Below are 23950 nucleotides of genomic sequence, written 5' to 3' on the forward strand. Positions count from 1 at the left end.
CCCACGGCACACACACATCCATACACAATTTCAGACCCAATACAAACACATATACCCAATAATACTGTTGGTGTCTGTTAGATTGTACAATACAACTAAAACTGCACTGGAATGTATTATATTGTATTGTATTATATTGTACAACTCTTAAACCGCTGATTTTTGCTCGAGTAATGAATACATGGTGTGTGACCTCACCTGGGCTGTAGGGAAGGTCCTGGGTCACGGGGCCTTTGGGAAGGTCATCGAGGCGTCCATCTACGGCGGCAGCAAGAACAGCGGCCCTGACACCGTGGCAGTCAAGATGCTCAAAGGTAAGGCTGCAGGTTGACTTATTTTTCGTGTGATTGTGCGTGTGTTGGTGTGTCTGTGTGTGTGTGTGTGCAATTGTGTCTGTCTTTGTGCATGCAAGTGTATGTGTGCAAGTGTGTTTGTGTTTGTGTTTGCAAGTGTGTCTGTCTGTGTGTGTGAGTGTGTGTGTGTGTGCGCGCAAGTGTGTGTGTGTGTGTGTGTCCGTCTGTCCAGCCGTCTGTGTACGTTTGTCCTGAAGGGTAAATAAGTTTGTTCAAAACACCCCACTACTCCCCACTCTCTCTGTCTCATTCACTTTGTATATCTCTCTGTCTCATCCATTTTGTATCCACTCTTTCCAGCTTGCTGGCTCTGTCCTTAACTACATCCCGGCCCCCCTCCCACTCTGGCTTGTTCTTATTTATTCAACCAGTGATCCCCGAGCGACTCTAAGACTTTGGCTACAGCTCTAATCAGACTTCAGTTGCCCTCAGGCCAGCTTTGCCTGTCAGTATTCCCCTGCAGCCCCCAACGCACCTCACTGCAAAGCATTTATACGTACAGACAACACACCATGATTTGTATGTTGTCCACAGGGTTTTGCAAAATGGCCCATAGGATAGATAAAGGGTAAACGTATGCATGGCAAGCCTCGACTTGGCTGAGGTCATTGTCATTAACGCTGTTGTAATCATTGATACAGCCTTTAAAATACGCTGGAGGGAATCATGTCTGCAGGCGACAGTGGGGAACATCTCTCTTTAATCTTTTTCTTTAGAGGGAGCCACCGCTAGCGAGCACAAGGCACTGATGTCCGAGCTGAAGATTCTGATCCACATCGGGAACCATCTGAACGTGGTGAACCTGCTGGGCGCCTGCACCAAACCTAATGGTGAGCGCTGGGTGTTTCTCACTGGTTACCTTGCATTTGAGAACTTTTTGAGTCGCTAAAAAGGAAAATAAGATGCCAACCACATACACATGAACTACACAACCAAGCATTGGGACTAGGAGGGCAAAACTGACACACATGCTCATATGAAAGCCAATACAACCTCTTGGATATAACCTCAGAAAGCCATGAAGCCCTGACCCATGCATACATTCATGAAATATTCTTTCTGAGGGGGCTACGGAGATAGCAGGAGATGGCTGAGGAACCATAGCGAATAGCGTTCCCCTGTTGGCACCTTTATTACCAGCATTAATCAGAGGGCTAGCAAAAAGCTAACCACAGGAGACACTATAACCGCTGAATGAAACACTGCAGGGATTGCAGTTTTATGTGCAATGAAAGTTGCAAAGGAAATTACACAAAACATGTCCACTTTGAGACGATACAGTGTTACAATGTTGAATATGAATATGAAGCTATTGTAAAATAGTACAAAGTTCAATTTGTATTTGTTTTGACATGTATTTTCCTGACATATTTTATCCCTGCCCAGGTCCGCTGATGGTGGTCGTAGAGTATTGCAAATATGGGAATCTGTCCAACTACCTCCGGGCCAAAAGAGAATTCTTTCTGCCGTACAGGGTATTTGAAACTGCTTTTTTATTTGATATTATATTGTCGCTGCTCTTATTTCTGAAGTTACCTGCACATAACCTTTATTATATCCACACCTCAAGCACAATCATATCATCCTTTGGGCTGCATATATTGTGCGATTTGAATTTGCTTGCCTTGTTTTTACGGGTTAGGGTTAGGGTTTGTGTTTTGTTTTGACTTCTTTTTATACCTATTTATCTCTTACCTGATTTAGTAAAAGTAACGCCTATTTTATTGATGCTATTTTCCTGACTTGATGCACAGCACAGCACAATGAAATTATCCTTATCAATAATATTATAATGCACAAATGTTATTTAATTTTACTAGATTAATCCCATTTCACGTGGGTAAACACACCATCCTAACATCAAAGTCTCTAGCGGTACGGCCTTGTGTGACCTCCCATCAGAGAGGTGATGACATCGTTCACATGTCCCCTACAGGACCGCTCCCCTAAGACCCAGAGCCAGGTGAGACGCATGATCGAGGCGGGGCGAGTGGACCAGAGAGGACACCTCCCCTCCACCCCTTCCTATCCCTCCTACCCCGTCCCTCCTTCCTCCCCCACCTCCCCTTCCTCCCCTAAGAGCCGCACCTTCACCAAACCAAGTCCCCAGACTACCCCTCCTGCTGTTGAGAAACGTGAGTGAGCTGCCAAGTGTGTGTGATTGAGTGTGTGTGATTGAGTGTGTGTGTGTGTGTGTGTGTGTGTGTGTGTATGTGTGTGATTGCGTGTTCTCTGCATTTATTGTGTGTGTGTGTGTGTCTTTGTTTGTTATTGAGTTTGTGTGTGTGTGTGTGTGTGTGTGTGTGTGTGTGTTTGTGATTGAGTTGGTATGTGTCTGTGTGTGTGTGTGTGTGTGGCTGTTTGGGTGTGTGTGTATGTGTGTGTGTGTCTGTCTGTCTGTCTGTCTGTCTGTCTGTCTGTCTGTCTGTCTGTCTGTCTGTGTGTGTGTGTGTGTGTGGGACACGCCCTCTAGAAATGTAGCACGCTGATAAAACTCATTATGGGTCTACTGCTTTTATGCGAAAGGTCACAGGAAGTGGACTATCTGTGGAGATAAGTCTACCACCTAACCCCTGGAACATTTAATGAGCATTAGACCCATAATGAGTGTTTTGAGTGACACCTGTGTTTGTCCTGAAATGACACCACTATGAACAGGTTCAGTGGGCTCTTTTCCCCTTTTTTTGATTCAAGACTGAATCGAATTTATTTTTACTCGTAGTATGTGCTGCAGCTACCCTTACAAACTACAACCTGTTGCACACAGAATGCATACGATTGGGACATACTACAGAGGATTCCACTGATTAACATACCTGTAGTGCCACCCACAAGGCTTCTGCAGTGCCAGATGTAGTACAGCATCGTGGTTTTGTTGGCAAACTGCATTTTCCAATGTATTGGGACATTTTGCTGGCATACTAAATGGTATTGTAGTATGGGTATTGGAACGCATGCTCTGTATTGCAGTGCACAATTATAGACACAACTAGTCAAGTAAATACACATTGGATCAGACTGGTGCCATGGACGTCTATATATATCAACGCTGCATTGGCCTTCGGATGGTGCACCAGCTTCACCGTCATATAGGAGAGGCAAAGTTTATGAACATAAAAAGTCCAAAAAGAGTAAAAAAGAACAAGCAATACAAAATCTTGTATATTCAATATATATAGTTCAATTTCATATGGTTGTAGAAATTGCACGTTGAAATCTAATGAGAAATGTAAACATTAGAGTGATTTAGATCCAGAAGAACCGCAGCACCTCCGTTAGCTTGTTGCTTGTTCACTCAATGGGCTTCCTATGTATATACATCTCTATGGGTGTTACGTGAGACATAAATGAAACCAACTCACTGTGGAGATGACCAGGACAGGAAGTTACCCAACTACCCACAGACCAAAAAAGGATCAAGGCACGTCGCCAAAGTGATCTCCAAGCCGGTCATAAATGGAGGTTACATCACATGTGGGTCAAGTGATTCATGTTGGTTATATTTATCGCCCTCTCCCCCTCCTCACCCCTCCCCCTTCTCCTCTCCAGTGGAGGACCTCTGGAAAAGCCCTCTGACCATTGAGGACCTCATCTGCTACAGCTTCCAGGTGGCTCGTGGGATGGAGTTCCTGGCCTCCAGGAAGGTGTGTTATTAACACACGACAGCCTTTGTTCTGATCCAAATACTATCCCGGCACCACGCAGGTATTTTATCTCTGATACGAGCGAATCGATTGGAAACACGTTAGGTTGCTCAGGAATATACGATGCCTCACTAATATGCCCCTTGATTGTGACTTCAACGTCCGCATTCATCAAAATGACGTACAGATCCGTCTGCTTAAAACGACTTCCTGGCTCCCTCGCCGTGATTGCTGCGAGACTTTAAAGCAACACAACAAACACTTGCGTTTGGAAGAAATTTAAATATTTGATGGACGAGGAAAGGAGCGTGATGAAGAGGTGCCGTTAGTGAGCGGGGTGAAGGGGCGGTGGTAGATAAAGGATGCACCTATATGGAAACATTAACGATGCTGTAATATGCAGAGCAGAGAGACGCAGAAGTTCGCACTGTGAATAGGGTTAGCTGCCCAGATGGATGGGCCCATTTAAACGCGGCGGCATCACCTGCACCCAATAAAAACAACTTAATCGTCCGTGTCGATCTTATCGGAATGATCTCTGCGGTGAGGAAGGAAGAGGCTTTGCTCAGTGATAATGTGTCCTAACGCAGGCACAGCTATGTGTAGCGTCTTGGTGATGGCCTGGTTTAAACAAACACCTGTTTAAACAGCACAGTGCTCCGCCAGTGCATTCAGACCCGGGCTAGCTATGGAGAAGAATACTTTTTGGTGGGATGTTATTAAACAGAAGATGTGATTTATACGGGCTGAGGTGGCCAGATTCACATCCTTCTGGTGATGTAGAGCAGTTGTTGCGGTGAGGGGTGACGCGTCTCGGGGCCGGGCGGATGGGAACCATAGCTCGGTGGTGACTGTGAAGGAGGCGAGATGCTCTCCAGATACGCAGGCGCATTTGTAAACACATACACACATCTAAACACACACGTACACACACCTATACACATGTGTACACACAGCGAAATACAAGCGTACACCAGCTAAACACACGGGTACACACACAGAACCCTACGCATGCGTGCACATGCGTGCACATGCATGCACGTGCATGCACACATACACCTACACACCTGCACGCCTAAACACCACACACGCACACACACACAAAACTACACGCGTGCATGCACACACACACACATACACACACACACACACACCTATCAACACATGTACACACCTAAACACCTACACACCTTAACACCTCACACACTCACACACACACAACCCCCCCCCCCCCCCCAGACACATGCACCTAAAAACCTTCAGACACACACACACACACACACGCGCGCACCACAAACACAAAGGGTTATAATCCATTTGGGCTCCTGTCTGTATCTACAGTGTATCCACAGAGACCTGGCTGCCCGGAACATTCTCCTGTCAGAGGACAACATCGTGAAGATCTGTGACTTCGGCCTGGCCAGGGACATATACAAAGACCCCGACTATGTCAGGAAAGGAAATGTAAGAAAGGCCTAAAGGTCGCCCGTCATTCCATAGGTGTGACCTGACACCGGCTTATTGTGTGCCATGACCCATAGAAGTTTTTTTGTATTCTGTTGAAATGGCAGCCATTTGGTCTAGTGGGATGATTTGCAGGCTCTGTTTCTGTCTTTGTAACAAAGCTATGTGTTGTTGTTTTTGTGTTCTCTCAGGCTCGTCTGCCTTTGAAGTGGATGGCTCCGGAGAGCATCTTTGATAAGCTGTACACCAGCCAGAGTGATGTGTGGTCTTTTGGAGTCCTCCTCTGGGAAATCTTCTCTCTGGGTAAAACTACGGAGGGAAAAAATAACCATGACCCCAGTACCCCAGTTACATATACTGTACGCACGCACATACGGACACAAACACCTGAACTCAGACACACGCGCACAACCACACATCCACACCCCCCCCCCAACACACACACACACACACACTGTGGCAACCCGTTTCCCCGATTGTCAGATACCCGGCAGGAATCACACGGAAATCGGCAAGGGTTAAAGCCGCATTCGGCGTTTATTTCACGAGAATAATTAATAGTCTGTATACTCGTGCTAGGGTCTCCGTGAGCCTCTAGATCGCCGGCGTGGTGCGGAATCCCTCCGTGTCGCTTCGCCCTTCTCCCGGTCTAGCGAGCACTCCCGCCGTGTCACTTGCCCAGCGCTGTGCGGAATCCCTCCGCGTCCCTTGCCGTTCGCCCGGTCTGGTGCTTACTCCCTCCGTGTCGCTTCGCCCTTCTCCCGGTCTAGCGAGCACTCCCGCCGTGTCACTTGCCCAGCGCTGTGCGGACTCTCTCCGTGGCACTTCCTGGTTCGCCCGGTCTGGTGCGCCTTTTAAGCCCGGCTTCTGGTCCTTTCCCTTCCTCCGGCCAGGTGTCCCCGATTGCGCTGATTGGGGGGAGAGACGTGGTGCTCTCTGTCGCCGGCTGGAGGTTGGCGACGGTAAACCAGGTCTACTGCGTGTCCTCGGACCCGCCCGGTCCGAGGTTCAGCGGCGGGATGCCACAACACACACACACACACACACACACACACACACACACACACACACACACACACTAAAGGAACACACACGGACACACACATACACATACACACACACACACACACATACACACACACACACACACACACACACACATTTAAACAGACACACAAACACACGCCTCAAACTAGCATATACTCGAAGAAAAGAGCATTTCACATGGGATGTGGAGTCAGTGAAGCCGTCACAGTAACAACAACATTTCTGCTTTCGGGGCTGAGCTGAGGACAAAACGGGATGTCAGAGCACAGCTACGGGAGCTGGGTTGGCCTGGAGCTATTCACCTCTCTCCTCAACAACTTTATACACTCAACCGACACACGTTGTACTGTGTCATGTTGATTGTTCAAACAGCCATTTCTATGCTCAATATCCACCCACTCAAACTGCCGAATGTCTGGCTCGGTGTGTTTCTCTAGATTGCACATTTGCTTGATACGTGAAATGTGGTCCTCCGATTTGTATAGGGCTACTGCGTAACACCAGTCTCAGAAGCCAAGCAAATCCCAGCGCCTTCACCTGGCACCTCTCCACCGTGGGCCGGCGTTTAGAGGATGACAGCCCTAGCAGGGCTAGGTGTAACACGTTTAGTTATGTGAAACGCTGCCCGTCGTCCCAACTCTCACTCCCTTTTTTTGTAGGCGCGTCTCCATACCCAGGGGTCCAGATCGACGAGGACTTCTGTAAGCGTTTGAAGGACGGCACAAGGATGAGGGCCCCTGAAACCGCCTCCCCTGAAATGTATGTGGGCAGAAACATCTCCCTTGATCCCTTTTTATATCCAAGGAACCAATGACTAATGGCTAGCTCCACAGTGCCGGAACCGGCTCCTCACAGATGTCTGCTGTCTCTATGCCCACTGACATCAGGACAGCAGAAACTCAACACTATCTCCCCCCCCCTGTCGCACAATGTACTTCATCGGGTCACACTGCAGCTTGGCCAATGAAACAAAAAGTTTCTGAAATTTAGCTGTGGAAGCAGTTTTCCGGAGTTGATTCATTTTATGCATTCTCGTGATTCTTGCAAGTACTGGGTTGTATTTCCATGCTTGGATGCACTTATTGTCTCTTTGGATGAAAGCGTCAGCGAAATAAATAATGTAATGTGATGACTTGTAATACTTCAGCTGTCAAGTGAAGATGCATAGCGAGCACTGTATGGTATCCTGATTCAATTCCCCCAGAACATCATTATGTGACAAAACTAAAGAGCCCATTGGCCTTTCCAGCGTTCAGAATACATTTAGCAGTCACAGACTCATGACGTTTTTAATGTCTGGGTGTTACACGGCCAACCGACCCATGCTTTCCTCTGTGTGATTATGCTGCCCCCTGCTGACAGATACGGGATCATGCTGGCGTGCTGGCAGGGCGAGCCCAGAGAAAGGCCCACCTTCCCAGCCCTGATGGAGACCCTCGGGGACCTGCTGCAGGACAACAGCCTGCCGGTAAGGTGGAGGTGGAGGGGGTGATGGTGCAGGTGGTGGATGGGGTGATGGTGGTGGTGGTGGAGAAAAAAATAACCATGACCCCAGTACCACAATTACATAGTTACCCCCCCCCCCCCCCCCCCCCCCCCCCCAGGATGGGAAGGACTACGTTCCCCTGAACCAGTCCCAGAGCTCGGAGGACGACGGCTTCTACCAGACCTCGTCTCACCCGGCGAGTGAGGAGGAGCTCAGGACGCCCTGCAGCACTCTGCCTGCCAGGTGCCCCCCACCCCACCCACCCTATCTGCTGCGTCCCCGGGCTATCCCCCGGAGAGGGGAAGGCCGACTAACACCACAGCACCAGGAGTCACAGATCATGATGGAGTCTCACAGCAAACACGTTCAGAACCAGGACACTTTTGGCTTCTTAGAGATCCAATGAGCCAAATGACCGGGTGTTTTGGATCTGGGAGGGAAGGAGATGAGATGTGGATGTTTGTTATTAGTCCCAGGTGGGAAAGTAGAACACCAGATCACCTGCCAGTAAGGTGGAGGTGGTGGTGGTGGTAAAAAAATAACCATGATCAGTTTATCAGTTTATATTACCACTCATATAAACAATGACTTATGTTTCAATGCATCACTGCACCTTTAATTAATTATCCCAATGGGAAATGTAGTTGGTTTACAAGTCTTTATAAGACTTTAAAGTCAATAAGACATTGAGTATTCAAATTTTTGTATGTATTAATAAGAACTGCCATCGTTTTTGGTAAATACTGAAATATGGTCCAGGTTAATTCGACATACACAAGTATTCATAGCCCCTTTTAATAGCTGAAGTCCTCCATCCATTCCTAACCAGACCCTACCTTTCCCCTCTTCCCCGGTCAGGTATTATAACTGCGTGCCTTTCACTGGTTGTGTGTTCGTGGCTCCGTCAAAGATGTGCCAGCCCAGGGTGAAGACCTTTGAGGAGTTACCTCTGGAGCTGGATCAACAGAAGTCTCAGCAGGTAAGGGCTTTTCCTTACAGGTGCTTAACAAACAGATCGTCTTTGTGAAGCGGATTGATGTGTTATTGACGTTGCTTTGTGTTCCAGGACAGCCAGACGGACAGTGGCATGGTTCTGGCCTCAGAAGAGTTTGAGATAATTGAGCACCAGACTGTGATGTCTACAAGGTAGAGGAAATGGGAGCGGAAAAGGGGAAATTGGAAGTGAAAAAAGCCCCACTATATACCACATCAGTAATCTGAACCTTAGAGTGCCTTTGCATGTTATAGCCTACATATCAATAGAAATAAATAAATATATATATATAATTGTATATTACTTATAACTTATATTGTATTCTTATAATACGTTATTACTTGATAAGATAATACAAATTTAGACCTACAGACTACGGATACTGACGCTAACCTCACTCACCAGCATTTGCCCCTTTGATTGTGACTCGATTTGTTAAAATTCAATGTCAGCATTCATCAAAACAGCTGGTAACGGCTGTTCTTTATGTGACCAGCAGGAGTACAGAGTGTCTGACGGGCTCCCAGGCTTCAACTGGCTCACGGCATCGACCGGGGTTCCACAGCCAGCTCTCCGGTCAAACCTTCTACAACAACGAGTATGGCCAGCTGTCCGAGCACGGCGGCGGCTGTGACTTCTTCTCCTCGGCGGACCCCACCTCTCCGGCCACTTCCAACCTATAATCTACCTGCAAAGCTCCGGAGATATAGGAGCGGAAGACCAAAAGAAATGTAAATCACTGCCAGTGTTGACCACTAGGGGTCGTGTTTAAAATGAAAGTAGTAACTTGGATCTAGTTCTCCCTTTTTTCACGGAGGATAATGAGACATCACCCATTAGAATTGTCTTCTAGGGTCCACATCTCGACCTTGACCTCTCCAGTATAGCCGAAGCTCATCTCAACGCACTCTTATCCCTGCCTGTGCTGCCGACTGAAAATTGACTGACTGTGTGCCTTAAGTTTCTGTGCCAGCCACTGGGTGGCGATACTTTGTTAAAAACAACCCAAAGTATTATATATTCACCCAGTTATATTTTTTATCTTTTATATACAGAGTATTCATCCGTGTTTTATTTTGTACAAAATGTGCCCTTATTGGGAAGAAATTAAACAACATGACATATTTTGCATTAGATTCTCACTTTGTTGTGCCATAACATGTTAAATTCGTTCCCATTATTAGAGTGCTGCACCAACTTGGCCTTAACTTGTTCTGTGAAGCACTTTCTACGATAAGCTTCAGGTTACATTAAGTTCTTTGACTTGAAAAGGAATACATAAAAAGGCGCATGCTATATGTTCTATGGTATAGTCTGTAATGCATTTGCATGTTATCGTCTGAGGAGGAACCCCTGAATGAATTGGCTGCATTGCTATTTCTGCCCAAATACAGAGCTGTTTTCTGCTCATAGCAAATTAGTTAATAAAGTGCATTTGTATTTGCACAAGTATTTGTTAAAATACTAGTTATTATGAAAAGACACATTCAGTATTTTGTATCTTTGAATGCTGGAACTCGTGGAATATCCGTTCCACGAGTGTAAGAAAAGACCATATATATTTTCAGCAGAAGAAAAGAGGACTATTGTTTACAGCAGTAATCAATCTCTGTCTACCTACCACATCACGTTGCCTGGGCCCCTAAACCCAATGGATGAACACAAGGAGCGAATCACGAGGGAAGTGACCGAGACGCAGCGGTTTCAAATGTAACCTTTACTGTGTCACCAGGTAGTATTCCCCTGACATTCTGAACAAAAAAAAAAAAAAACACAAAATGTACAAGAAGTAGGAAAACCAGTTTAGAAGTAGTGTTTTTTGTCAGGTACCATAGAAGGAAGCCAAGACCAAAAAAAAAGCACAGAAAAGGATGCAACACATTCAAACCAAACACTGACTGACCATGCCTGGTAAACCCTGTAACCAAAATGTACATTTGAAAGCAGACAAAAAGGAAAAAGAAAGCATCCTAAAGGAAATGCATGTAAGAGGACTGGAATATGTCAAAAACTAAAACGAGTAAACTTTCATCCTATATCTTATAATGATAAATAGACAGCTGAAAGTAAATGAAACCCAACGAAATCAACTTCGTAAAAATGTAACCGGGGCGGATCCAGAAAATCAGATATCTGTAACTAAAATAGAATTGTAATACAATGAACTGGTTTAAGTGACAGCCACTCTCACATATGAACACAAAGCACAACATGCTTCAATGCCCATGACTGGTATAGCTACTGAGAACATGGATGGAAGAACCTTTACATTGCGAATTCAATGGCAAGCAAATCAGTATCAGTAACAATGGAATACATTCGTCTTCTGTCATGACCAGTTTAGTCTATGGCATCCGGGATTCAAATCTAGCAACCATCGTAGAAAAAAGAGAAACATCCTTCAGTTGACCATTATTTGCGGACAGGATCAATACTTTGTAGTGATGACTGCGTTCAAAAAGCAAAAATACATGAGTTTGGGGACGGGGGGAAGGAAGACAAAGTGCAGCGTTTAACGGATCACTACATGGATACTCAAGCCATTCATTCATTGGTCACTCAGCTATTTCTCTCAACAAGGCGATTGATTCGTTTTTAGTTTTTCCTATTCGAGCAGCCATCGAATAAATCACCGAGATCATTATAAATAAGATGACCGTCGAGGCTGGGGCAGGGCTGTGGGACGACTTTTGACCTCAGGACATCTTCCCTATCTGGACCTTCTTCATGGCCTCCGAGGCGGTGAATATACAGGAGTCAATGATGCCTGCCACGGTGAACGTCCCTCCGATGATTGCACAGATCTGGGAGGAAATGGGGTCAGCTCGTTACACAATGGCACACCTCTGACTCACCCAGCCTCACTCATTGTCTCCGCTGTGGTGTCACGTTTTAAGGAGGCGATGACATATATTTTTAAAAACCCACACAAACCGGTTTCCAACCGCATCGCAAGTACTGCGGGTGCATTACCACTGCACTGACAGAGCGTAGTGAACTGTAACCAGCACTGAGTCACCATCATACCATAAGACCAGTCATTCTCTTAGTAGGTCAGGAGATCCGTGAGAGGTTGATAACAAAGAGGAGAGATAATGAAGAGAGCATGTGAAGACGGGCTACGGCGTCACTGGCTTTACGATCACTTAGGCCCTGTGATCCCCCAGTGAAATATTCATATTTTCTCTCTTCTGAACAAGCTACTTCAGGCCACAGACCGTCTAAGGTTCAGACCCTCAAACATAACTTGGAATGAGCCGTGAGCGGGCGGTGACGAGAGAGGAAACTATGCAGATAATGGACAGATGTGTGTGGGCTTTGGTCCTGAAGCATGCTTTCTGAGGTGGTCACCCAAAAACATGACTGTTACTGTGCTAGATTGTTGCGTTAATGCTGTGCGATGAGCCACAGGAAGGATCACTCACGGTGGTGATGAAGCGATACAAGGGCTGCCTACGCTCTGTGTATTTCACTGTGATGGGACTCAGGTCGTATCGGAACCAGATGGCCGGGATGATCCGGCCAGTGTGGCTGTAGGCTACGTACTCCTGCCAGGGAGGGACAGAGAACCACAACATGAAACACACACGGCTTTTATATTCATATAGTCAATCATTGTGGATTGGCCTTTGTTGAAAACAATTGTTTTAATGTGTTGCAGTTGCGAAACGCAGCCATCGTCGAAGCCAAATGTCATTCCTGCTCTTGTATTGGGTATGCAATTGATTAGGCGCCAAATTGCAAACCATATGCAAGTCAGTTGTACGGTAATTTACTGAACGTTGGAGACTAATTCAATGTGTTGTGATTTAGCTTGGCACCACATCCTGTGTGGGTTCTGTATCAACAAACAACACCACCATATTTCTGACATATTTCCCCAAATATTCAAGCCCCAACACGCCAATCGACACCATCAAATATTCAATGATGGGCAGACACTAAGTATGCATAAAAACAACAACAACACACAAATAAGCCGCAAACCTCAATGTCATCTCAGGGAAAGTTAAACACCACAAAAGATAACATTTTTTGTTTTCTATCACATAACAAATCAAAGCTCAAAAATAATATGGCGTCTCGAGGCCGCTGCTGATCTCTGTCCCTAGCATGAACAGAGGTCTCCGTGTTAGGCATTTTGGAGAGGCGTCCCCAGACACCAAACATTCATGTTTGGTGTTTTGTATAGATTACTGACGTGACCCTGAATGGGGACCCTGGTTACAGCACAGGGGCTGGGGCCAGCTGTAACGTCAAGGCAATGCCTGGAAGAGGCTTTATGGTTTGTTGACAAATCGAAGGGAGCCTTTCCAGTAGTCAGGGCCCTGTGGTCCCTCTCTTCCAGGTCAGCGGCTAGGCCGACATGGCAACCCGTGAGGCCATATGTTGGGGGCTGCCGTGGCGACAAGGCGCGTAAACAACATAGTCCCACTCGCAATCGGTTACCTCGTCAGAACTGAAACCGAAAAGCAACCGCGAAAAAAAAAAAAAGACTAACAGGTTGACGTACCTTGTTAGCTACCGTGTACTGGTATGAGTATCTCTTCCTGCCAGAGAGGTCTTCATACACTGTGGGAACGATCTTCAGTATGTAGTCATGTGAGGCCAGAGCTGCAAACAAACAACGAAAAACACACAAAACAAACCTGAACACAATTTCTTCCGCAAAATGCACCGATTGGCAATAGCATCTTGGGAGACTGGAATGCTTTCAACACAAACAGGGGTGAACCAGGCGTCAGTGCTCAGACTGCGCGGCGCCTCATGCACGCGTCACGTTGTGCCAGCAGAAACGCAGACAAACAAAAACAGACCCGCATAAGCAAGATTGTTGTCTCAGCTGTGTCAGTGCAGCGAGTGTAGATGTAGGGATAGGGTGGGCAGTATGCGTGGGCGGGTGCGCTTACGGTTCGAGCCAAGGCGGTCCGCTCCTCCTAGGGCGTTGAAGGCGCCCTGCACCCTTAATACCTGCAGGTCAAGATCACAGAACCAGAAATCATTCTCCCAGATCAAGAGGGAGAGAGTGTGTGTGTGTGTGTGTGTGTGTGTGTGTGTGTGTGTGTGTGTGTGTGTGTGTAAGCGGTGTTTGTGTTTGTGGGCATTGTCTACGTGTGTGTAAAACTAAAAGGTTACGGGTTGGTGTGCGTGTGTAAATAAAGATAGATAGCTGTAAAAGCACAGACGCATTATCTGTGGAGTAGAGACCTGTAGCTTTTCCCCGAAGGCCAGCTTGTGGATGGTGTGGGTCATGTCAGGACTCTGGGGCTGCGCTGTGGCACTGTGCGTGGACACATGGAAGTTACCTGGTACCTACACACACACACACACAACCACACACACACACACACACACACACAAATGCAATAACAGATTAGCAAGGTACAGGTAACGGAGATGGACATGAATGAAGTTCCACATTAAGAGCTAAACAGAATATCGTTTTTCTGCAGAATGAACACATCCATCTATATCTGAGAAATGATCAGGCGGATCGAAAAGCATGTTGAATCGCAACGAACGAAGTATAAAAAAGAGGTGTGTGTGTGTGTGTGTGTGTGTGTGTGTGTGTGTGTGTGTGTGTGTGTGTGTGTGTGTGTGTGTGTGTGTGTGTGTGTGTGTGTGTGTGTGTGTGTGTGTGTGTGTGTGCGATTGTACTTTGTTGATTGTGAACTCCCCCTCGAAGCGACAGCCATAGCCCTGGTTCAGAGGGATCTTCATGGAGTTGTCTATGAGGCCGACTTCATGCCGACCCATCTCATCCTGAATGTCAAGCCCCACCACTAGGACGACCAGGGGAAGAGGGGGGGAGGAAGAAGAGCGACAGGAGGATGAAGAGAGGGAGAAGGAGGAGGAGGAGGAGGAGGAGAAACAACAAGAACAACCAAAGTAACGTTTTGGAAAATGCTGTTTTGTTTAATACAGCAGTCAGCAATCAGTTCATCAGAACACTTGACACATGGAAACATGACAGAGTGACAGACTTGTCCGTCTCTCGTTCTCCTATGACTGTTGTATTGACAAGGACAGAGGGAAAAGGTGATCAGTAAGGTCTGACGAAACCGTCCCATGTCATCCATCTCTGCAACCTTGGACATTTAAGACAACCGCAAACCCCTCCCCCTAAGACGTTGCTCCACAAAATAAAAGTGGAAGGAATATTTTTAAACCGTTGGGGCCTACTGGACGATTCTCCTTCCTTATTAAGACGTCTTAATAAAGACGTCTTAATAAGGAAGCCTGGCGCTCGCTTCCCCTTTTCCATGATGCCCCGCGAATCAAGTGCTCCCCCCGCTATCTGACAAATGATCTCTGGAAGTAGTCTGGGCCCCGGGGCGAAAATAGCGCCGGCGAAAGCAGATCCGCAGGGGTAGACGAGACACAGACACCCCCCCCCCCCAACAGGGCTCAGACGACATGTAAATATGGAACATCAACACTTTATTTCTTCCGCCCGCCGGCAGAAACTGAAGCCCCGTCATTGGGCGGTATTAGCTCTGCCATGAAAAAGCAGGCGGATGATACGATACATTAGCCCTGAGGATCTGAAGGTCAGATTTGGGAGGAATAGATGGGGAGCCCGCAATGAGCGGCGCCAGTGGAAGAAGAGGATCTGGGCTGTGAGCACGGGCGTCACAGCCACATGGGGACGAGATGTCAGAACACACGCACACGAGCTCTGGCTAATTTACTCCACAGCCGTTTATGAACTTTTCCCCATTTCTGGTCCAAATCTAGATTGGTGGTTGCGTGCGCGTGTGTGTGCTTTCTTTCACTCGGGGCATACTTTCTGAGGGGAGTCATAGCAGGCAAATAGGGGGGGAGTGACGACTCTCTGTCCCAGGCATGGATCACCGGGCCAACCCATTTCTGACATCACAGGGCGGGTGGGACAAGCCAGCAGAGGCAACTCTGTGTCAAGCGCATTAGCCCGTTTCTCCCAGACTCAATAACTTTATACTGGACCAGAGATAAGGGGCAGACGTTGTTTACAAGCCAAGTGTTGGCTCTAATCGAGCATAGACAGGACACTAAACACAGACAGAGCTTCACGCCGTTTGATGCATGCGTTTCCTCTGCCAACTCGCCGTAAATAAACAACAGGAAAGGGTGAGATACTCCGACTAGGGCGATAAGGGATCTTAAAGGTAAATAAAAAACGAGGAAACACAAACATTTATAGAGGCCATGTCATTCGTCATTCAAATTAAAAACAGAGCACAGGGGAGGACAGAATGAACATGTGAATCAAGATGTAAATATAAGGATGAATATATATATATATATATATATATGTATATATGTATACTCACAATCACAGTGTAAGTTTGGCAAACTGACGTTTAAACTCACATCTATCTTCCCACCACTGTTTTTGTCGGGGTCGTCCACGTACAGCTCATTGACACTGGCAACACAACAGGACAGTCACACAGGAAGAAGGGTTAGGATGAGACGGCACTATTTAGACAGAAAGCAAAGTACTTCATTTGACCCCCCTCCCATTTGGCGAGGAAGGCCGTCACTATGTCATGTGCAACGTCGGTGTCTTGCGACAAAGTGTACTTTGTTGCAGTGGCCTGTTAATGTAATATCCTGTCCGTCACTCCCAGACCAAGTCTACCCTCCTCTATCGCCACCAAGGGAGACACAGAGAGAGAGTGACGCAGGCACACCAAAGCCAATTTCCTGTGAGAAAATTGACCTCGTTGGTGGGTTATGACACTGTGTCGCGACAGAAAGCACATCATTACGGGGACATTGACATTCATAATATTGTAGCTTTAACAGCGCGTCGGAACAAGAGCTAAGGACATGGTGAAATGAGTGTGTGTGTGTGTGTGTGTGTGTGTGTGTGTGTGTGTGTGTGTGTGTGTGTGTGTGTGTGTGTGTGTGTGTGTGTGTGTGTGTGTGTGTGTGTGTGTGTGTGTGTGTGTGTGTGTGTGCGTGTGTATGGACATGTGTGACTGTGTACCTACATTTCAGTGGCTATGAAGCCCGTCAGTTCCGACAAGAAGAGGAAGAGCATGAACACACAGCAGAGGATGGATACTGTAGAGACAAACATGGAAGATTTGAACTTAAAAGATACCAAAAAATGACTTTTTTTTAACCTGTGACCCATTATCTGCATTTAATGGCATTCCAAAGAAAATTATACACAAGGGCAACAAGAATGACCTTATCTGGTTAAATCAATAAATTACATCACAGCCAGGTTGTTAAAGTCTCCAAATGGCCCGTGTTTTACGGGTGCTTATAAAGGTTGTTTGGCCCTTTAAAGCCCTTCCTTTTGGCGATGAATGTTAACGTCAGCCCAGCAGGGCAGCCATTACAACACATCTCCCTTTGAGTAGAGTGAGGTCATGCCCAGAGCGCTCAACAAAACAAACCATTTTGGGTTTCCTCTTGACACAAACCCTCGCACTCTCGCAATTACGTAGACCCAGAAACGGGGGGGAGGAGATGTCGACAGCGTCTTAGAGCACTGGACCTCAGAGCATAATAAGCAGTGTGGTGGTTGTGGTGGCAACCACACTGAGCCAGGACGGACATGATGACTTAAGACTTGACGAGAGTGAGAGGAGCTTAGGAGCTCATTTCACATCACATAACACAAAAAGAACAACGAGACTCAACTGACACAAGACACGAATCTCAAGTAACCGTGAAACAGCCGCAAAAGTATGAGTGACTGGGATGAGTCACAGTGCCGTCGGCAGGTGACCCCGTTGAACGAGATAACCCTCACCGAGGAAGGGGGGGGGGGGGGGGGGGGGGGGGGCTAGGTATCGTCATGGGTCACATGAACCTGTGGTTAGCGTAGGGTGTGACTGCCTGGCCAACCGGTGGCCCTGACTGAGCAAGGCTTATCAAAAGGTAATGTTTAACTATGATACAAACACTAAGGGAGTGCCGGGATGACACATCCACAACCGGCTGAGGTTCACTAAAGGACACACGTCTAAGGGCCACGCGCGCCACGACACCGCACACACAAAGTGCTGTTTTTAAACCACCACCATCCAGTCCTGTTGTTTTAATAGGATGAGCTTTCCCTTGACTCATTGGTGTTTTATTCTGTTTCAACATAGGGTAAAACAGAAAGAAAAGAAAAAAAACACGCTTTTAGAGTTGCGCTGTGATGTTCTGTATAGGGCAATAGCACTTCCTGGAACATTAATAATAATGTCATCAGTAGCTTACAACATAAAAAATTGAATAATGAAAGAAAAGGTAGTAGTAGAAGTTCTTTTTTTATGCCATAAATTCACTTATTTTAATTACACCGTAACAACAAGACACCGCTAGACTGATGTTTTGGAATGCTGACCTAATCCCTGACAAAAGACCAAAGGGTCAAATATTTGACCTTTTGTGAAAGGGAACAGGTTGTATGTGGAACCTGGAAATGCAATATTGGTGATTTTTTTTTCCTGCTTGCCTCGCCACCGCGATGCCCTTACCTCCCACACAACAGTAGGACGTAATTCACAGAGACAGGAAGGGTGAAAATGGTGTCCAGGAATAGCCCTAATTTATTTCCCCTTGGCTGACAGTCATTGGCTTATAAAAGAGGAAAACAAATTCATGGCGCAAATTTAATTTCCTGAAAAGAGAAAAAAAAAAACAAGTACTAAATGTTCTTCAGGGTTTGGAAGGGAACGCGCGTACATATCCAAGCGTTCTGCTGATAAAAAGGTCTATTTAATTGTTACATAATGACTTCCTGACATCGAACAGGAAATTCAATGACATCAGCGAGAAAGCGGGTTTTGGATTATGCTGTCAGTGTCCTCGTTTCGTGTGAGTGAGTGTTGCTCCAGAACATTCCTGCCATAGCAAAGGTTGAGTTAGGACAAGAAGGTTTTCAGGATTCATGGCCCCGGGATATTCCTGTGCTTGGCACAGGTAAATGCTTAAATTACAGCTTCCAACCCCGCCCATCACTTAAGAGGTTGTTCCCCTAAAAAACTCCCTTTGTTGACCGAGACCACTCACTCTGAACACATTTGAGTATGAAGACGTGTGAGAATACGGACGCACTGATGAAATGAACACCATTTTGGGGGGGTTTATTGAGTTCCAATACTTCAATACGGTCTCAGTTCAGTAATACATATAAGAACTGTTCATAACAATAACATCTGGAAGTAATGAAAATGCAAATAGAATGTAAACCCCCTCCAATCTACAGATATTACATTTTATGCAAATATGATTTCATGAACAGAAACTAACAACTCACTGCAAGCTCCTGTATATGTGGGTTGGGTGAGATCTTTTGGTACTTTTCTATAGACATCAAACCTGTGAAAGGGAAGAAAAGGGAAAGAAAAACAGAGGGAGAAAGGCAAACTTTGTGTGAGTTTACAAAAACACGTTGCTCTCTGAGTAAACTTGTACATGCTGTACTCATGAGGCTGTGCAATATTACAGAAGAGATGTGGAATGTTATTTCTGGGTGAAAGCCATTACAAACAGGCCCCCGGGTGGCCAGCTGCGGTGCGCGCACACACACACACACACACACACATACACACACACACACACACACACACACACACACACACACACACACACACTTTGGATTGAGGCCTGTGGACTACGTGAGCTACATACACTGGCCTGCACAGAGCAGTGTACCTCACGATATACAAACATGCCAAAAGACGGACGCGAATCAGACATGAACTTATCACATTATGTTACTTATGTAATGGTTATAGGATTTTGTAAACTAATTCTACTCTTGGATTGAACATGAATCTGGATCGATTTAAAATAACTTTGGGCAATCCAACAAAATCCGATAGATCAAGAAAACCCCAAACTCGCCTACTTAAGGAAGGCAGGGGCTCAAGTCAAACCTATCTCGCGTTGAACTATTTGGATCACCAGACTCCGAGCCGACTCCGTCCTGCCTTTTTTGGGTATCAAACGTTTTTTCACCCCCAAACTCTGTGGCGGAACGCCCCCCCACTGGTCCCACCCACCCAGAACATTCACTTCTGTGCACATTTTCTTCCACAGGCGTTGCCAGAGAAGTAATCGCAACTGACGCAATTGTAGGGAGGGGGAGGAAGTGGGAGGCAGGGCTTCCTGTTCGGGGCGCAATCCCCGCTGTTTCACCTTGCTCACTATCGCCCCCCTCTTCTCATTCAGAAGTACCCGGTCAGAGCCTGATCCAATCCATCCCAATAACATAACCACTGTGTGTGTGTGTGTGTGTGTGTGTGTGTGTGTGATAACAAATTTGCCAGGAAGGTAGAGCAGAGAGGATGTGGGGGCATAGAAGACCCCTGTGGTGAAGGGAAGTACAGGGGGGGGGGGGGGCTTCCATGCCAGACAACCAGAGCGCCACAACATCCTCCTTGTTAAACCATTGTTAGGAGGAACCGTCTCCTTCCTCTACCCCCTTTCACGCAACACCGTTCTCCAGCCCCCCAAATAACGGCCATGGTTTGAGATGTATCGTCTTGCGTCTTGTGTCGTTGCTGCTATGTGACTGTTCAGGAACCAAGCCTGAGAATTTTTTACTCTTGTGTACTTGTGTACGATGTAATAAAACCAACTCTGAATCTGGATCTGAGGCTGAAGCTGAGATGGCGCTATGACAGCGATTTTGCATCATTTCTGCCTCTTCTGTCTTTTGGGTGTTAGTTCACTCATTTCAGGGAAGCACCCACGACGTTAAGTCGACTGTCGGGTATGATGTTATCTGTAACGCCCAAAGATGGAAAGCAGTGGGACTGCTTTTCACCAACTGTCACCGCAGCCTTTGGGAGTACTTTGTGCGAATGAGTCAGCGTGAATACAGTGAAAATAAAGCATTACAGCGTTATGAGTATTAGATCAGCGGGCTGAGATAGCAACAGTCACCTCGTAATCTCTCAAATCAGGTGTTTTTAAGATAGCAAACGCCATAGTTGATAAGGTCTGTGTTCAGAGGCTAATCGTGACGGCCCAGTCATAACAGTACTGAGGAGAAACCATAAAGCTGGAGTTGGCTTGGGTCGGCTGTTTTTTACAATCACATTAGCTTCACACAACTAGCTTGGCTTCACACCATCTCTGACTGCGCTACAGAGAGATTGCACTAGTTAAAGGGATATGCCGAGATATTTGCAAATTGGCGTTTGCCTGTCTTGCCCAGTATCAGAACAGTGGCTATATTCTGAATTCACTATGGTGTGTCTAGAAGGGGACTTTGTGAGGTTAGCAATTGCTTTTCTGCTTCCATTGACTTGCAGAGTTACAGTAGCCTAGGTCCTGATCATGTGAGGGGAGTACTCTATTAGTTACTACCCAGAGATTGCCAATGTGTTCTGAATAGTCGCTTACTCAAAACCGGTAGGCAAACAAGATTGTTTGCCTAGAAGTTTGTCTACAAACATTCACAGCTGGCAGGTTGTCAGATCTGTGTGTTTGCAGACAAACTACCAACCTAAAACGAACCACTGCAATAAGCAACTATTTGGATCACACTAAGAAACTTTTGATCGAAATACAACGTGTTTTCCCCTCACATTAACAGGAGCTATGCTACTGGTACTCTGCAAGTCAATGGAAGTGGCTAATTCTAACGCATGCACAATGTTGAATTGGAATTAAACCACACAAATCTGGGTAAGACAGGCAAATGCCGATTTACAGATATCTAGGCGTATCCCTTTAGGGCATGTACTGTTAACTCTGAAACAAAAATATTGCTGGTAAATGCAAATCATGGCATGCACATTTACTTTATAAAATACAAAATATAAACTACACAAAAGCAGGCCAACATCTTGACCATTTTTAAAAGGTATTATACCAGGTGTGTAAAATATTGCTCACACTAATGATTACATTTTGAAGGTGGAATAAATATCCTAAATCCTAAATATCTAAATTGGAACACCTTGGTTGCAATCAGGGAGCTTGTGTGTAGTAGTTCATGATTTATTTGGGGACACATGATTCATTTCCTACACTTAGGTTCTCACGGTAATGTCTCCTAGTCCTTGGCCACTTGTTTGCTACTCTAACTACAAATTAACTAATCACAAGTTCCCCTCTCTTTTGCAGAGGCACACACACTCATTTCAGATGGAAAATTATGTGACCAAACGTGACTTTGTGTCTGCTATCTTGCATAGCCCCTTGGTAATAAACACTTAGTAAGTAGACCAAACAGGTTCAAAGTCTGGAGGACTAAGGGAGTGAGTGACACACCCGCTTACATTTCAGGCTCCTTCTGAGATCCCTTTAAACAAAATGGATTATTTCATTACGCTTAAAGATTGACAGACAGGGAGTCACAAACTATGATTAAAGCAAAGTACAGACAGACCAAACAATGTGTTTTGTATCTCAGAGTGAATGAGACCCTGACGTTATTCTCAACAATGCTTTGGTAAACTCCTATGTGTGGAAAACATTGATATTAAAAAAAGATGTTTTTTGACTAAACAAATTTCTGATATAGTTTAAATTGTGTGTGAGAGCTGTTCAAAAAGTAGAGGAATGTAAATTATCCAGAAAGCTTATTATTATTGTAGGCTAGGCTACCATTACAGATGTTTCAGCTATGCTATGAGTAAATGCTTTTTTGTAGGTTCTTCTCAGAAATATAATAATAATAATAATTATAATATCATGCTTTCCCCTTCCGGGGTAAGGTGGGGGGGGACTACCTCAAGCAATATGTAATTCTCTTTTGCAGTGATTCTCAACTGGTTTGTTGGGTCAAAACTCACTTGTTGAGGGGGCATTTTGAGTGGACCTTAAAGACCTTAAACTTTAAAGAGAAGAAAATAAATTGACTAATGTTTCAATGTTAATTCATGTTCCAATGGCTTATTAGTTCATTGAGTTTAGCCCAAATGATTGCAGATTTTCGTTCGCCCCATGTGTTCACAGTACATGAAAGCAGGGTTGATTACTGTAATATTGGTAAATACACGTTTTAACTTTTGGTGGGGACATAATGACTAAGGGTCATTGAGGTTGGACCAGTCGAGAACCACTCACTGAGTCCCTGTGAAGTACGTTGTATTTTTATCTCATCACTAGGCCGAACTGCCCCATTTATCTTTGACAAATGATGACGCGTATAGCGCTTCTCTGTGATGGGAGTGATGGTTTGACTGGGCAGAGGCAAGTTGAAGGAATTAAATGCGAAAATGACAAACAACAACAAAAGTTGCAGATTACATGTAGCTAGAATCGATTGACCCAAAATCTTTTAAGACCAAGCTTACTGTCCCAGATGTACAGATGAGTATGATAATTATGCAAATGTAGGATCGCGCAAAATCAAATACAATACAGGGATTAGTAACCTTACCGGAATACTTCAACAATGAAGCTCCAACCCTTTATCGATGGGGGGTTAACTCGATACAAAATGAAACAATGTATAAGTTCAAGGCTAGTTGAGAGACACTGCTCTAAGTTTGGCTCGGGGTTTTGATTCACAGTCTGCGAGGAATTCATTCAGCGATGCACAGAGAGTACAGATTACAAGTGTCAGTTCGTGTTGCTATTAAATGTATCGATACTCACCTCCTAACATCGAAAGGCATGATGTATTTGAGTTTGAGAGAGGAGACTATGGGCGAAATATAGTTTGCGGTACACACGGATCTCTTCCCAATTCCACCGGTTCTCTTCAGCGTTACCGGGTTGACGTCGGCTTAGGACGCTTTGCAAAATCTGATTGGGCCAGAGGTTTCCGACAACTTCCTGTAAAGGGGGATTCGTTTTCCTTCAATCCAATATTTGAACTTTTTTTAAAGTCAAACCATGTTAATATTTTACAAAAAATGATTTGACTGCCATAATAATTTCAATACTTTTTTCTAGACCTGTACTCAACAGTTATACACACGCACACACACACACACACACACACACACACACACACACACACACACACACACACACTCACACACACACACGCACACACACAATCATA

General features: G+C 45.6%; 2 protein-coding genes across 4 annotated transcripts in view; one reads left to right on the top strand and one right to left on the bottom strand.

Moving 5' to 3' along the window:
- Positions 1 to 10562, top strand: part of flt4 (fms related receptor tyrosine kinase 4) — a 46248-nt gene extending 35686 nt beyond the window's left edge. For 2 of the 3 annotated variants that reach the window (XM_079744919.1, XM_079744921.1), the window contains exons 18-30: positions 210 to 314; positions 1070 to 1183; positions 1740 to 1828; positions 2290 to 2488; positions 3903 to 3997; positions 5339 to 5461; positions 5653 to 5764; positions 7168 to 7267; positions 7871 to 7976; positions 8113 to 8237; positions 8853 to 8973; positions 9061 to 9140; positions 9485 to 10562. In XM_079744919.1, the coding sequence (XP_079601045.1) occupies positions 210 to 314; positions 1070 to 1183; positions 1740 to 1828; positions 2290 to 2488; positions 3903 to 3997; positions 5339 to 5461; positions 5653 to 5764; positions 7168 to 7267; positions 7871 to 7976; positions 8113 to 8237; positions 8853 to 8973; positions 9061 to 9140; positions 9485 to 9671 (1556 nt within the window). In that variant the 3' untranslated portion in view covers positions 9672 to 10562. The remainder of the gene's footprint in view (positions 1 to 209; positions 315 to 1069; positions 1184 to 1739; positions 1829 to 2289; positions 2489 to 3902; positions 3998 to 5338; positions 5462 to 5652; positions 5765 to 7167; positions 7268 to 7870; positions 7977 to 8112; positions 8238 to 8852; positions 8974 to 9060; positions 9141 to 9484) is intronic. The other variant, XM_079744920.1, reaches the window with a different exon arrangement.
- Positions 9558 to 23658, bottom strand: ergic1 (endoplasmic reticulum-golgi intermediate compartment 1). Its single transcript, XM_079744924.1, has 11 exons — positions 23539 to 23658; positions 19238 to 19299; positions 16968 to 17040; positions 16302 to 16396; positions 14647 to 14771; positions 14197 to 14301; positions 13899 to 13959; positions 13502 to 13602; positions 12414 to 12536; positions 10610 to 11792; positions 9558 to 9684 (listed from the first exon to the last, which is right to left on the bottom strand). The coding sequence occupies exons 1-10, from the start codon at positions 23556 to 23558 to the stop codon at positions 11685 to 11687; spliced, it is 873 nt and encodes a 290-aa protein (XP_079601050.1). The 5' UTR covers positions 23559 to 23658; the 3' UTR covers positions 9558 to 9684; positions 10610 to 11684.
- Between the last annotated feature and the right edge of the window lie 292 nt (positions 23659 to 23950).

The sequence above is a fragment of the Pollachius pollachius genome, assembly GCF_949987615.1.
Source record: "Pollachius pollachius genome assembly, chromosome: 10".
In the NCBI taxonomy this organism is placed as follows: domain Eukaryota; kingdom Metazoa; phylum Chordata; class Actinopteri; order Gadiformes; family Gadidae; genus Pollachius; species Pollachius pollachius.